Consider the following 12500-nt stretch of genomic DNA (forward strand, 5'->3'; position numbering starts at 1 on the left):
GTTTGCGGCCAGTCAGGTAGAGTTTGATGGCCTGAACCTGCGTCAGGTAGCGATGCTCGTGATGCTCGTCAGTGTTGCAGTACGTCCTGCGGAGACCAAACGTTAGTGCGTATAGCAGCTCCAGCAAAACGGTGAAGGCAAAAATATAAATTAGCTGTGACTTTACAGATAATGAAACTGACCCCACACTTATACAGAGCAGCGTCATTAATCACCTCACATAAAAACACCCAGGAACAAAAGAAGGACAGTAAGATCCTCAGTGTCCTCCCTGCTGAAGGACAAACGTGTGTGTGTGTGTGTGTAATACACTCGTTAGCTAATTACCAAGCACAATGCGGTGCAGAATTCCTTTCAGGAGAATTTATTTTATTTAAAAGAATAGAAGTTGGGTTTTAAATCATTTTAAAACAGCTGATGTAGTTAGCTTAATATTAGCAAAGTTTGCTAAGTTACATACATATCAGATTACTGCTGTAAGCATATTCCATGTACAGTAGGCATCGTTACAGTTAGCATGATTTTAACTAGCTTGCTAGGCAACTTTATTATTAGCACAATACTCTATTTATTAAGCTGTATCATCTAGAGTTAATTATTTTTACTATAATGTTTAACTACAGATAGTGTTTCATGCTAAGTATTGTTATAGTTAGCATACTGCTAGTTATCTAGCTTGATAGGAAACTAAGATAAGTGGCATGCTAACAAATTACTTCTCTCAAAATATTTCATGCTAAGCTTGATTATAGTTAGCATAAGCTTAAAATACCTTGCTAATTTACATATGTCATGTAGCTTGCTATTCAACCTTAACATTAACACAGAGTAGTTAGATCGCTTTCTTGCCTGGATTAGCTAATGTTGCTTAGCATGATTGTAGTTAACGTAAGGTTAACTAGCGTTCTAGCAGACTTTGCTAACTGACTGCTGTATATAAGCAGCTGTTTAGCTTAACCTATTATATTGAACTCTTATATAGTGAGAATAGAGCTAGTGTTTCATACTGTGTGATGTGTATCTGACTCATGAGGACATGGTGGACTTTCAGCACAATTATTTATCCTTTCTGAATAATTACAGTACAGCGAACGTATATTACCATTCGTCTGCCAGAGCCACGCCCGGCTGGTCCAGATCCCTTAGCCCTGACGCAGGAAACAGACAGGTCTCAACATATCAACATTCTCACACTCATGAACGTAAACCCACCTAAATATACTGGTGGATTTGGAGCAGTGTACTGATTTACATGATTTAATCTGCTGTCCGAAAGCTCGCTTCAACTCATGACTGAGAAGATTAGCAGATGTTTACACACTCTGCGTATCGTTACTACATAAAACATGCTAACAGATGAATAAGGAACAGGGACACAAAGTAAAGTATAAGGAAGCTGAATTTACCTGCATCCAGTGAAACATTTCCCTTAAAGAAGTGCTTTCCGTGACCTCGAGACAAAGCCACACCAACACTACACACACACACACACACACACACACTTTAATTAATGAACATAAGATCATGATATCTATTTTAGAGGATTTACAGTAAGAGTGTGTTCAGGTGTACCTGTATGGAGTTCCTCTGATGTCAGTGAAGTAGTAATCATTGTGCATGGACAGAACACGTTTCTGTAGAAAGGCAGGAACATGTTAAAGATACCTAAAGTAAGCGCCTGAAAAAATATATTCTGCACAGGTGAGGGACGTGTCTTGGTGAATGCAGGTGCCTCTCACCCCTCTATCCACCGTCCTTTTCACCTCCATGGAGAAGGTTCCTGTTTTTCTGTTCACCATGGCGTTCCTGAGCTGTGGCAGAAAACACGACAGCGTCTAGAATGAACGTCATTTATACATTTATACATTTATACATTAATACATTAATACATAAGTCCATACATAATTGTCAGTGTCTTCCCACTCCACCTCAGACAGATCGACACTGCTGTAATGGGCCTTCCGTCTCTTCTGACCGTTCTGGTACTGTACACACACACACACACACACACACACACACATACAGTACTGTATAAGAACAGTTTAATAATGAAAGCGTGCAAAGGAGAAAAGCAAAGCAAACCAAAACAAATCTCGGATCACAAGAGTTACATGATGCCCACAAGATGGAACAAGATGGATGTAAGTAGAAGGAGATGCATTTGTTCTTCTATAGGGGCTGCCTTTAACCCCAATCACACACACACACACACACACACACACACACACAAATAAATCACACCTACTTCCTTAACCTGGTCACTTACATTCACATTAAACCAATTTGAGTTGTTTCTTTTTCTGCAGATCTTCTCCATAATGTTCACCTTTGGAACATCTGTACACAAACTGGTGTCTGAGTTTGACGAGTTTGGTCTCTGTACTCTGGAACATCTGGAATAATATTGTCTACCTAATGTGTCTCATAGTCCAGGAAATGTGTGTAAATACCGCTGTATTGGAAGGAGTCTCCAGTGTCAGAGCTTTGTAACAGTCAAATGTAAAGCTGTTGCCTGACATCTTGAGGACAGAGGAGTTTACACTTTACGGACTCTCAGTAATTACAGTGAAAGAAGAGGAATAAAATAAATGAAGCGATATACAGAATAAAATGTCTAATTTTATGTAGAAAATTTTTAGAAAATATTCGCTGAGAAATTCAACACTTCAGACCTGCTGTAAAAGAAAAACAATCAACAGTGATGGTGACAGTAACAACACCACAGCTCTGATTATTGTCTTTATTTAATATGTATTTTTTGATATTAGAATAAAATCCAAAAATTTTCTTCCATTTTTGACTTTCAGTTATTTTGAGTGACCTGGTCAAGGAATCTCCCTGAGCCAATCATCAGCCTAATATTCCAACCTAATTTGCATAAAAGTGAGAATATCTCCTTCTGAATACAATTTGTTTATTGCTTTGTTCCTTGCTAGTGTGAATACATTTTATAACAATGAAATACATAAATAAAATAACAACTGTACATATTACTAGAATAATGTTAATATCTTATAGACCAATAATAAAAATAATAATAAAACACAGCTAGTCATGCTAAATAATAAATAAAAACTACATGATGATCAGCAGAGACAAACACTACAGTTACACAAAGGTTTTACTGTCTACACACTCACTCTAGACACACACACTCTCACACACACACACTCAGCATGGTTGAGCGTCGGCCAGTGTGATTTGCACAAAACACGATACTATATGCACACAGCGGCACAAATACCGTGGCTAAAACACTAACACTGTTACAGACGCACACAGTTACACACACACACACAGAGTCACACACAGTGACCGGATGTTAGGAGAGGAGAGGAGGGTCTCTGTGGTTACCTCGGCTCTCAGCTCAGGCCTGGCAGGCACCTGAAGGAGCTTTTACTCCTGCATGCAATACATCAAAGGAAAAGGGTTCACATTACAAAACTACAACTCCCAGCATGCACCTCTGCATCCGTCCAGCTTGTCATGGCACAGGACTTTCCCCTGTATGAGTATTGGGGCAGTAATCAGGGATTCGTTAACTGTATAATCAGGAATAGAAGTTCACACGGTCTGTGTATTGCTCATCATTCATTCATTCATTCATTTTCTACCGCTTATCTAAACTACCTCGGGTCACGGGGAGCCTGTGCCTATCTCAGGCGTCGTCGGGCATCAAGGCAGGATACACCCTGGACGGAGTGCCAACCCATCACAGGGCACACACACACTCTCATTCACTCACGCAATCAGGACAATTTTCCAGAGATGCCAATCAACCTACCATGCATGTCTTTGGACCGGGGGAGGAAACCGGAGTACCCGGAGGAAACCCCCGAGGCACGGGGAGAACATGCAAACTCCACACACACAAGGCGGAGGCGGGAATCGAACCCCCAACCCTGGAGGTGTGAGGCGAACGTGCTAACCACTAAGCCACCACGTCCCCCTGTGTATCGCTCATCATTCTTAATATTTCACACAGTGTGTATTATTCCAGCATCTCGCCTGTAGGACGTCCGCTGTACGGAAGAGAGCATGAGATCATGGCTGGGATCCAACGCACCAAGAACTGCCTGTGCTCTCTGGGTGGGAGGGGCAAACTCTTTCACCTGTCAATCACAGTGGATCTCTAGTCATCCATGTGAAGCTCCTGAGAGCTCTTACAGGGTGAGGATCCTTTCCTCTGTGTCACTGCTCCACTCGCTGAACAAGTCATCCATAACACTTACAGAAAAGCTTTTATTAGACCTGGTGGTAAAGTGGGAGCTTTACATTATACTTACAGATAAGAACCCTGGATATTGTAGAAAACCTCAGATGATGACACACAGAGTTTCGTGAATTAAAATAAAGATAACTAGAACAGCTTGTGTGTGCATTTTATTTACATTTTACATGCTTTATCCACAATAAATATAAAATGACAGTTATAGTTATTTTATCAGTATTAGTAATCCTAGTTATTATAAAGTGATAAGCAGTACACAGACCGTGCCTTGTGTTTCGTGTGACATCCTGCAGAGTTAAACAGAGTGTGTGTGATGTTCAGCGCTGTAGGAAGTCATTGTGGTGGACCTGTGTGTATAAATATAATCTCTGTGTACGTGACGACTCGGCTCTTTAACAGGACGGCGTTTTCCTTACCAGATGTCGGAGGTCTGGATGCATGAGGATGTAGCCGTTATTGGTGACGGCAAACGAGTAACCGTGAATTCCCAACTGTAGGAAGAACACGGAGGTTTAATAAAACGAGTGCATAGAGACAGCGAGAGAGAGAGAGAGAGAGAGAGAGAGAGAGAGAGAGAGAGAGAGAGACTTGTAGACAGATACCACCTTGTGTTTTGGGATGGTCTTCATCAGATCCTGAATAGGGATGTCTATTCCCACTACACCCAGGAGAATGCCTTGATTTTTCTGATAAGAAAAAAATGGAAAGTGATAAATGGAATTAGTGATAAAGAACATGTATATCACTCACACAAACACACACACACACACACACACACACACACACACACACCGTCTCATTCTTGGTGCTGAAGACAGGCATGGCCACCGTGGTCATGGGGTTTGGGCCGTAGCGTTTAGAGAGCTGGAGAAACAATCAGACACACAGCAGGAGTTACGATATCCAGCACAACACCACACACACCTTCACTCTACATGAATTGGGTCATAACAGTAACGCTCATGTTATAACTTAGAGAACAACACTCAAAACATGGACCTGGACACACAGCACACTGAAGCCTTCACTTACCCAGCACGCTAGCAGCTAGCGTATACCTTTAGCATTTATCACCACTGAATAGTATAACGCACTCAGAAAACAACACAGGAGAGAGACAACGATGAAAAGGATTTAGAGGTTAGCTGAATAATCCCATGTAGGGTGAATGTTCATAAACTCTTTCCTTCTGAACGACAGCGAGCTCTTAAGCTGCTGGAGGTTTATTAGCTGTAGCAGGATCACACTTTGTGAGGGGAAAAATACAGATTCATTGAGTTCAAATAAAGCCCCCAGTGTGCATTCTGGGAAACGACCCTGTGCTCTGTGCAACCCTTCCTCCTCCTTCATCCCCCCCCCCCCTCTCTGCTGTCACTTTTATTACAGCTTTAAGAGATAAAGGCCAATGATCCAAGAAATGATGAATGGAGTGTCTCTCCGAGCGAGATACAACGACCGTACGCCACAGGACGACAGCCCTCAACTCTGTGTGTGTGTGTGTGTGTGTGTGTGTGAGGGGGAGAGATAGAGCATATATGGAAGCATAAAAGCATGAGAGTGTTCAGGTGCACAGGTCTGATAGGGATTATGTGTGTGTGTGTGTGTGTGTGTGTGTGTGTGTGTGTGTGTGTGTGTGTGTGTGTGTGTGAAATGAAGAGTTTTATCAGATCTTGGATACCCCCCATTTTGTGCTCCTCTCACTCCCCCTCTGACTCTCTTACCCACTTTCACACACATTTCTAATGTTAACAGATTCATTTATGCTCAACACATATATTACATACACACACACACACACAAACACACACATAAAATTACATATAGAACCATTTTTATGTGACACAGATTTAGCCATTAATATATACTTTCATACTCATTTCACACAGATCTGTGTGAGTAAAAATAGGACCGTATTACAGAGTACGTACATCGGAGTGTGTCGTATTGAACGAACGTATAAACACTATATTTATATATATATATATATGAAGACTAAAAACCTTGTTTTACCTTATGAGCCTGAGCGAGCTGTGGAGACAAAAGGAGACGAAAAAAAAGGATTTCTCAATAATATAAGATCATGTTAACAGTAAACACACAAGCTTTCCTCACACTTCAGTCAGATGGACGGGGAGAAGACGGAGAGCGCTGACAGAACTAATGAAGCTATTAATGTGCAATCATTTACACATGGTGTAGGGGGTGGAAAGAGTCACGCTTACACACACACACACACACACGCACACACACACACATTGCCTGCTGTGGATTATTATACATTACATTCAATGCATGTGAAATAGTGGACAGTTTCCAAGATATACAATATACAGTAAAGTCCTGTATTCACTCACAGCTTGGTCCACGTAGGCTTCGGTCCACACCGTGTCGTGCTCGTGGTCAATGACTTTCGGGCGGCTCATGACGTGGAGATATCTTATCACATTCTCCTGAACGTCAGCCAGGGTGGAGATCTGACTGAAATAACCTGCACACACACACACACACACACACACAGAGTGATGGGACAGGGAGGTAGGAAATCTTCCATTAATATATATTGTGTGTTCATGCACAGTGATGGTTAAATACATCATGTCCATGAACACTGTTCTCACTCTGACGTTCTGACGTTCTGTCTGAAAAAGCAGCAAATTAATAAATAATAAAAACGTGTCAACTTTAACTCCGCGTGACGGCAGAACCGCAGACAGCAGCTGTGAAACGTCGGGTTCAACAGGAGAGGATTCTGATGAACACAGGATTTAAGATTATTTTAAAGATGTATAATGTTACTGCTGCAGATATTTACACAAGTTCTAATCGTTTAGTGTTTGTTAAAAAAGTAGATGTGTGTTTATAAAATCAACATCCAGACCACACACACACACACACACATATTTGAATAACCAAAAGTGTAAAATGATCCTGAGTTTTTTTTAAATTTGAACTAAGAAAGGGAAGAAAACAAATACAATTGTAAAATAAATAAATGAAAAAAAAAGAAAGAAATTGAATATAAATAAAATATTTACATTACACATTTACAGTATAGATAATAATTATTAGAATGTTTTTGTCTGCATTGTACACTCAGTGATAGAGAGAGAGAGAACAGAGTCAGAGAGAGAGAGAGAGAGAGAGAGAGAGAACAGAGAGAGAGAGAGAGAGAGAGAGAGAGAGTTCACTCATCCATGTCGGAGGCACACAGAGCAGATCAGCACTCAGCAGCCAGAGGGTTGGGGCTGACAGGAAGAGTGATTTAGACTCACTTGAACTTTGACCCCTATGTGTCATTTCTGCACACTGAGAGCACCACAGTCCCCATTGTGCCAAATCGGCAACCGTGAGCAGCCCCCTGAAACCCCCTACACACACACACTCTTACACACACACACACACACTCTTACACACACACACACACACACACACACTCTTACACACACACACACACACACACTCTTACACACACACACACACACACACACTCTTACACACGTACACACACACTCTTACACACACACTCTTACAGACACACACTCACTCACACACTCACACTCACTCTCACACCCACACACACACTCTCACACACTCTCACACACACTCTCACACACACTCTCACACACACTCTCATACACACACTCCCTAATGCGTTTAGAGTGCACTGACAACTAGAGACCAGTTTTTTGGACTAGTGTCAAAATCACTACTGATAATAATAACAATATTATTATTAATAACATTCAAGTCCAATTTAATAAAAGGTCATAAACAAACAAACAAACAAACAAACAAACAAACAAACAAACAAATAAATAAATAAATAAATGTACATAATTAAGCTGTGAATTATAATATAAATTATTATTGTAGAAATATTTTGGGGCATTTATTGTTTTTTTTATTTTGGAAAAAGTTTTGTAATATTTATATGGGTGTTGAAATTATTATATAATATATATAATATTATATATATATATTATATAACATTATATGGGTGTAGCATGATCAGTTAAATACTCATAAAATGTAAACATTAAATAAACATTTCAGTAAATTATTATTATTGTTATTATTATTATTATTATTATTATTATAAGAAAATTAATAAATGAAGTGAAAGTAAACATAAGTGAAAAAAAGATGTGATGTGAGCTACTGTAACTGTAATAATCTAAATGAAATGCTGCAGATCTGTGTGTACATTTCTATGATTGTTTTAGTGCTGTGTGTGTGTGTGTGTGTGTGTGTGTATGTGTGTGTGTGTACCTTTGTTAGCACATGCCATCCATTTAAGGTTATCTGCGAAGGCTGACTCTCGTCCAATCAGATAAGGGAAAATCCGCACCTATGCGGATAGAAACGCATGACTGTTTAGAGCATCTTCTACTGCTCCATTTCTCTTTTCACACATTTTTGTTGTTTATTCTCTCTCTCTCTCTCTCTCTTCCTCTCTCTCTCTTCCTCTCTCTCTCCCTCCCTCATTTCCTCCCATTCTCACACTCTCTCTGCCATTGATTACATCCTGCATTAAAGTCATCTGTATGTTTTCCACTTTATTTTCTCCATTGTGCTTTTTTCTACTACATCTCCCTCCCTCTCCCTCTCTCTCTCTCCCTCCCTCTCTCTCTCTCTCCCTCTCCCTCTCTCTCCCTTTCCCTCTCTCTCCCTCTCTCTCTCTCCCTTTCCCTCTCTCTCTCACTCCCTCTCTCTCTCCTCCCTGCCTCTCTCTCTCCCTCCCTCTCTCCTCCCTCTCTCTCTCTCTCTCTCTCTCTCTCTCCCTCCCTCTCTCTCCCTTTATTTCTCACTACATTGCTCCCGTCTGTCCAGTATAAATGGTTTTTGATTTCAGCTCATTCAGAGCAGTTCCAGTGCAGCAGCAATGCGACAGTCTCTCCCCCCTCACACACACTCATAAACTCACTCACTCTCACACACTCTCACACACACACACACATACACATACACACACACGTTCTGTGAGGCTAAGATATATTTTACCCCCCACTGATCTGCTCATGAGAGTCAAATGTAGACACATGGTGTGTGTCAGAGAATCATTACACATAAACTCTGCACAGCTTACACTAACACACACAGCACTAACACACACAACACTAACACAAACAGCACTAACACGCACAACACTAACAAACACAAAACTAACACACTAACACATACAACACTAACACACACAAAATTAAACAGTAACACAAAACACTAAATACAGACACAGCATTTAAGACACAAAGCTAACAAACAAAATAACACTTAACATTAACACACAACACTTACACACAATACTAAACACTAACACTCACAAAACCAAACACTAACACACAACATTTTACACTTAAACTTAACCATAACCTTAATCCTTAACCCTAACCCTAATCTTTACCCTAACCCTAAACTTTAACCCTAATCCTACCCCCTAATCCTGAACGTTAACCCTAACCTTTAAATTTAACCCTAAACTTTAACCCTACCTCTAAACCCGAACTCTTAAACCTAACCCCTAACCCTTAAAACTAACCTCAATGCAGTCAAATGTAGACACATGGTGTGTGTCAGAGAATCATTACACATAAACTGTACGCACACAACACTAACACTCACAGCACTAACACTCACAGCACTAACACATAGCACTAGCACACAACACTAGCACACACAGCACTAACACATAGCACTAGCACACAACACTAGCACACACAGCACTAACACACACAGCACTAACACACACAGCACTAACACACAACACTAACACACAACACTAAAATGCACAACACTAATTACAAACAGACAGCATTTAAGAAACAAAGCTAACAAAGTAACACTTACACACAATACTAAACACTAATACTCTCACACAACATTTTACACTTAAACTTAACCGTAACTCTTAACCCTAACCTTTAACCCTAACCCTAACCTTTAACCCTAACCCTAACCTTTAACCCTAACCCTAAACATTAACCCTAACCCTACACTTTAACCCTAACTCTTAACTCCTATCCCTAACCTATAACCCTAACCCAACCCTGAACTCTTAAACCTAACCCCTAACCCTTAAAACTAACCCAATGTAGTCAAGTGTAGATTCATGGAGTGTGTCAGAATCATTACACATAAACTCTGCACAGCTTACACTAACACATACAACACACACTAACACACACTAACACACAACACTAGCACACACAACACTAACACACAACACTAGCACACAATACAAACAGACACAACATTTAAGACACAAAGCTAACAAACAAAATAACAATATTAACACACAACACTTAATACTAACACTCACACAACATTTTACACTTAAACTTTAACCCTAACCCTAAACTTTAACCCTAAACCTGAACTCTTAAAACTAACCCCCATAGTAAACCTAACCCTAAGCCCTAACCCCAGACCCTAACACTTACCTACCGATGCACTAAACACTAACACACAGCACTGAACATTAACATATACACCACTAGCATTAAACACTAACACCCATCATGAACTCACACAACAATATCCCCTGATATACAACACTAAACATAACAACACTCACATAACCCTGACACAACCCCTAACACACAGCACTACTGCTCATGTTGTGTCACTACAGTGTTTCAGTGAGTGTGAGACATGTTTTTTCTGCAGCTACACAAAGACAGCATCAGCATTTTCAACACATTAGCATCAACGTTTCAGGCCATTAGCCTCTTTAATTCCTCACCGTGTCTCAGGCTGGGAATTAACCCGCCGTGTACTACTCAAATGACCTGAAGATCCCGCTGGATTAAAACCACACCGCCTTGTGCAACACATTTATAACGGAGACACATCAAGGAGAAAAGGGAAATTCCTGAATGTGGGTCAGATTTTAAAAAAGAGAACAAAAGGCACTGAGCTGAGGTGGCTGAAATAAATGCTGAAAATACTCTGTGTTACAAGGACTTTATGTTCTCTGGGTCTTGTGTTCTCCATGTTCCGTGGATCGGATATTATCGGTTTCCTATATGCCCGGTGCCAGATGTTATATTTACATTTCTGGCATTTAGCAGACACACATATCCAGAGTGCCTTACATTTTGTTTCAAAATAATACAACTGAGCAATTGAGGTTAAGGGCCTTGCTCAAGGGCCCAGCAGTAGCAACTTGGTGGACCTGGGATTGACTTTCAGAAACCCATGACTTTGTGATCAGTAGTCCAAGGCCTTAACCACTAGGCTAAACATTCCTCACTCCCCAAGCTCCTATCTCAGGGCTCTATGTCTCTGAATCATTGGTTCTCAACATCATTTATTCTATGCTGTGTGCTCACAATCCTACACCAGGAACCCAAGGATGTTTTCATAGACAAACTCTGAGACCAACCCTAACTTTTCAGAGCATGATGTATCTAGGGTTGCCACCTGTCCCGTGAAATACGGAATCGTCCCGTATTTACAGGCAAAATGACAAAATGAACAAAGTTCAAGTGAGTCTATGTAAAATATGGGACAGATTTGTCCCATATTTTACATAGGTCCACATTATACAGCATCCCATGCAAATCACCCCACCCACATTGTGTGGAGACGCGTCCTATTCTGCCCCTGATTGGGTAATACTCGTTGCCATCGTTGGTTTGATTGGTTTGTTTTAGGGTTACGGGCCGTGAATCACGGCCGATCAGAGTCAGAGGAAGGCGGGACGCCGCCTCGCCGGTTCTTTTGACAGAGTCAAAGTGACAGAAAATCCATATGAAACGGAGTGACAAGAAGTACACTTATAACAGAAAGTAGGCCTGTCATGCTCCAATACTGCACACTACTACTTCTGGTCCGTTGATATTCACTGATACACTGATATACATCCACTGATGTTATTATGTTCATGATGTTCATGGAAGATCTTTTGCAAGTTTGCAAGTTATAATTACTGTTATGGATCTGTTCATTTAATAATAAGTTAATAAAATATGGTTCACATCTCACAAGTTCCTCCAAAAGCTTATTTTTTGTGTTCTCAGTCACACTTTGTTGAGGTATATTTATTATTGTCATAGCTGTGTATTCAATATGACCTCTTATGTTGTGATAGTGAGAGACTGAGTGCATCTGTTCACACTGAGTTCAATAGCAGATATCTTATTATAATGTCCATTGGTATCAATCTTAATATTTTTATGAATACATGTTTTAAGTTATGATATACCACCACTGGCACGCCGTCGGGACTGTGGTCATCGTGGCCCCGAGGGGTGTGGCCCCCGCTGCGGCA

At 40.6% G+C, this 12500-nt stretch overlaps 1 protein-coding gene across 1 annotated transcript in view; it reads right to left on the bottom strand.

Annotated features, from left to right (window-relative positions):
- The window catches only part of cacna2d3 (calcium channel, voltage dependent, alpha2/delta subunit 3), a 41239-nt gene that overhangs the window by 10791 nt on the left and 17948 nt on the right, over positions 1 to 12500 (bottom strand). The window contains exons 12-23 of the mRNA XM_060857999.1: positions 8501 to 8579; positions 6586 to 6719; positions 6242 to 6259; positions 5024 to 5095; positions 4837 to 4917; positions 4648 to 4722; positions 1902 to 1985; positions 1740 to 1811; positions 1573 to 1634; positions 1407 to 1474; positions 1103 to 1148; positions 1 to 86 (exon numbers count right to left, since the gene is read on the bottom strand). The exon at positions 1 to 86 is cut by the window's left edge and continues 12 nt beyond it. Of these exons, the coding sequence (XP_060713982.1) occupies positions 1 to 86; positions 1103 to 1148; positions 1407 to 1474; positions 1573 to 1634; positions 1740 to 1811; positions 1902 to 1985; positions 4648 to 4722; positions 4837 to 4917; positions 5024 to 5095; positions 6242 to 6259; positions 6586 to 6719; positions 8501 to 8579 (877 nt within the window). The remainder of the gene's footprint in view (positions 87 to 1102; positions 1149 to 1406; positions 1475 to 1572; positions 1635 to 1739; positions 1812 to 1901; positions 1986 to 4647; positions 4723 to 4836; positions 4918 to 5023; positions 5096 to 6241; positions 6260 to 6585; positions 6720 to 8500; positions 8580 to 12500) is intronic.

Source organism: Tachysurus vachellii, chromosome 22, assembly GCF_030014155.1.
Source record: "Tachysurus vachellii isolate PV-2020 chromosome 22, HZAU_Pvac_v1, whole genome shotgun sequence".
NCBI classification, from domain to species: domain Eukaryota; kingdom Metazoa; phylum Chordata; class Actinopteri; order Siluriformes; family Bagridae; genus Tachysurus; species Tachysurus vachellii.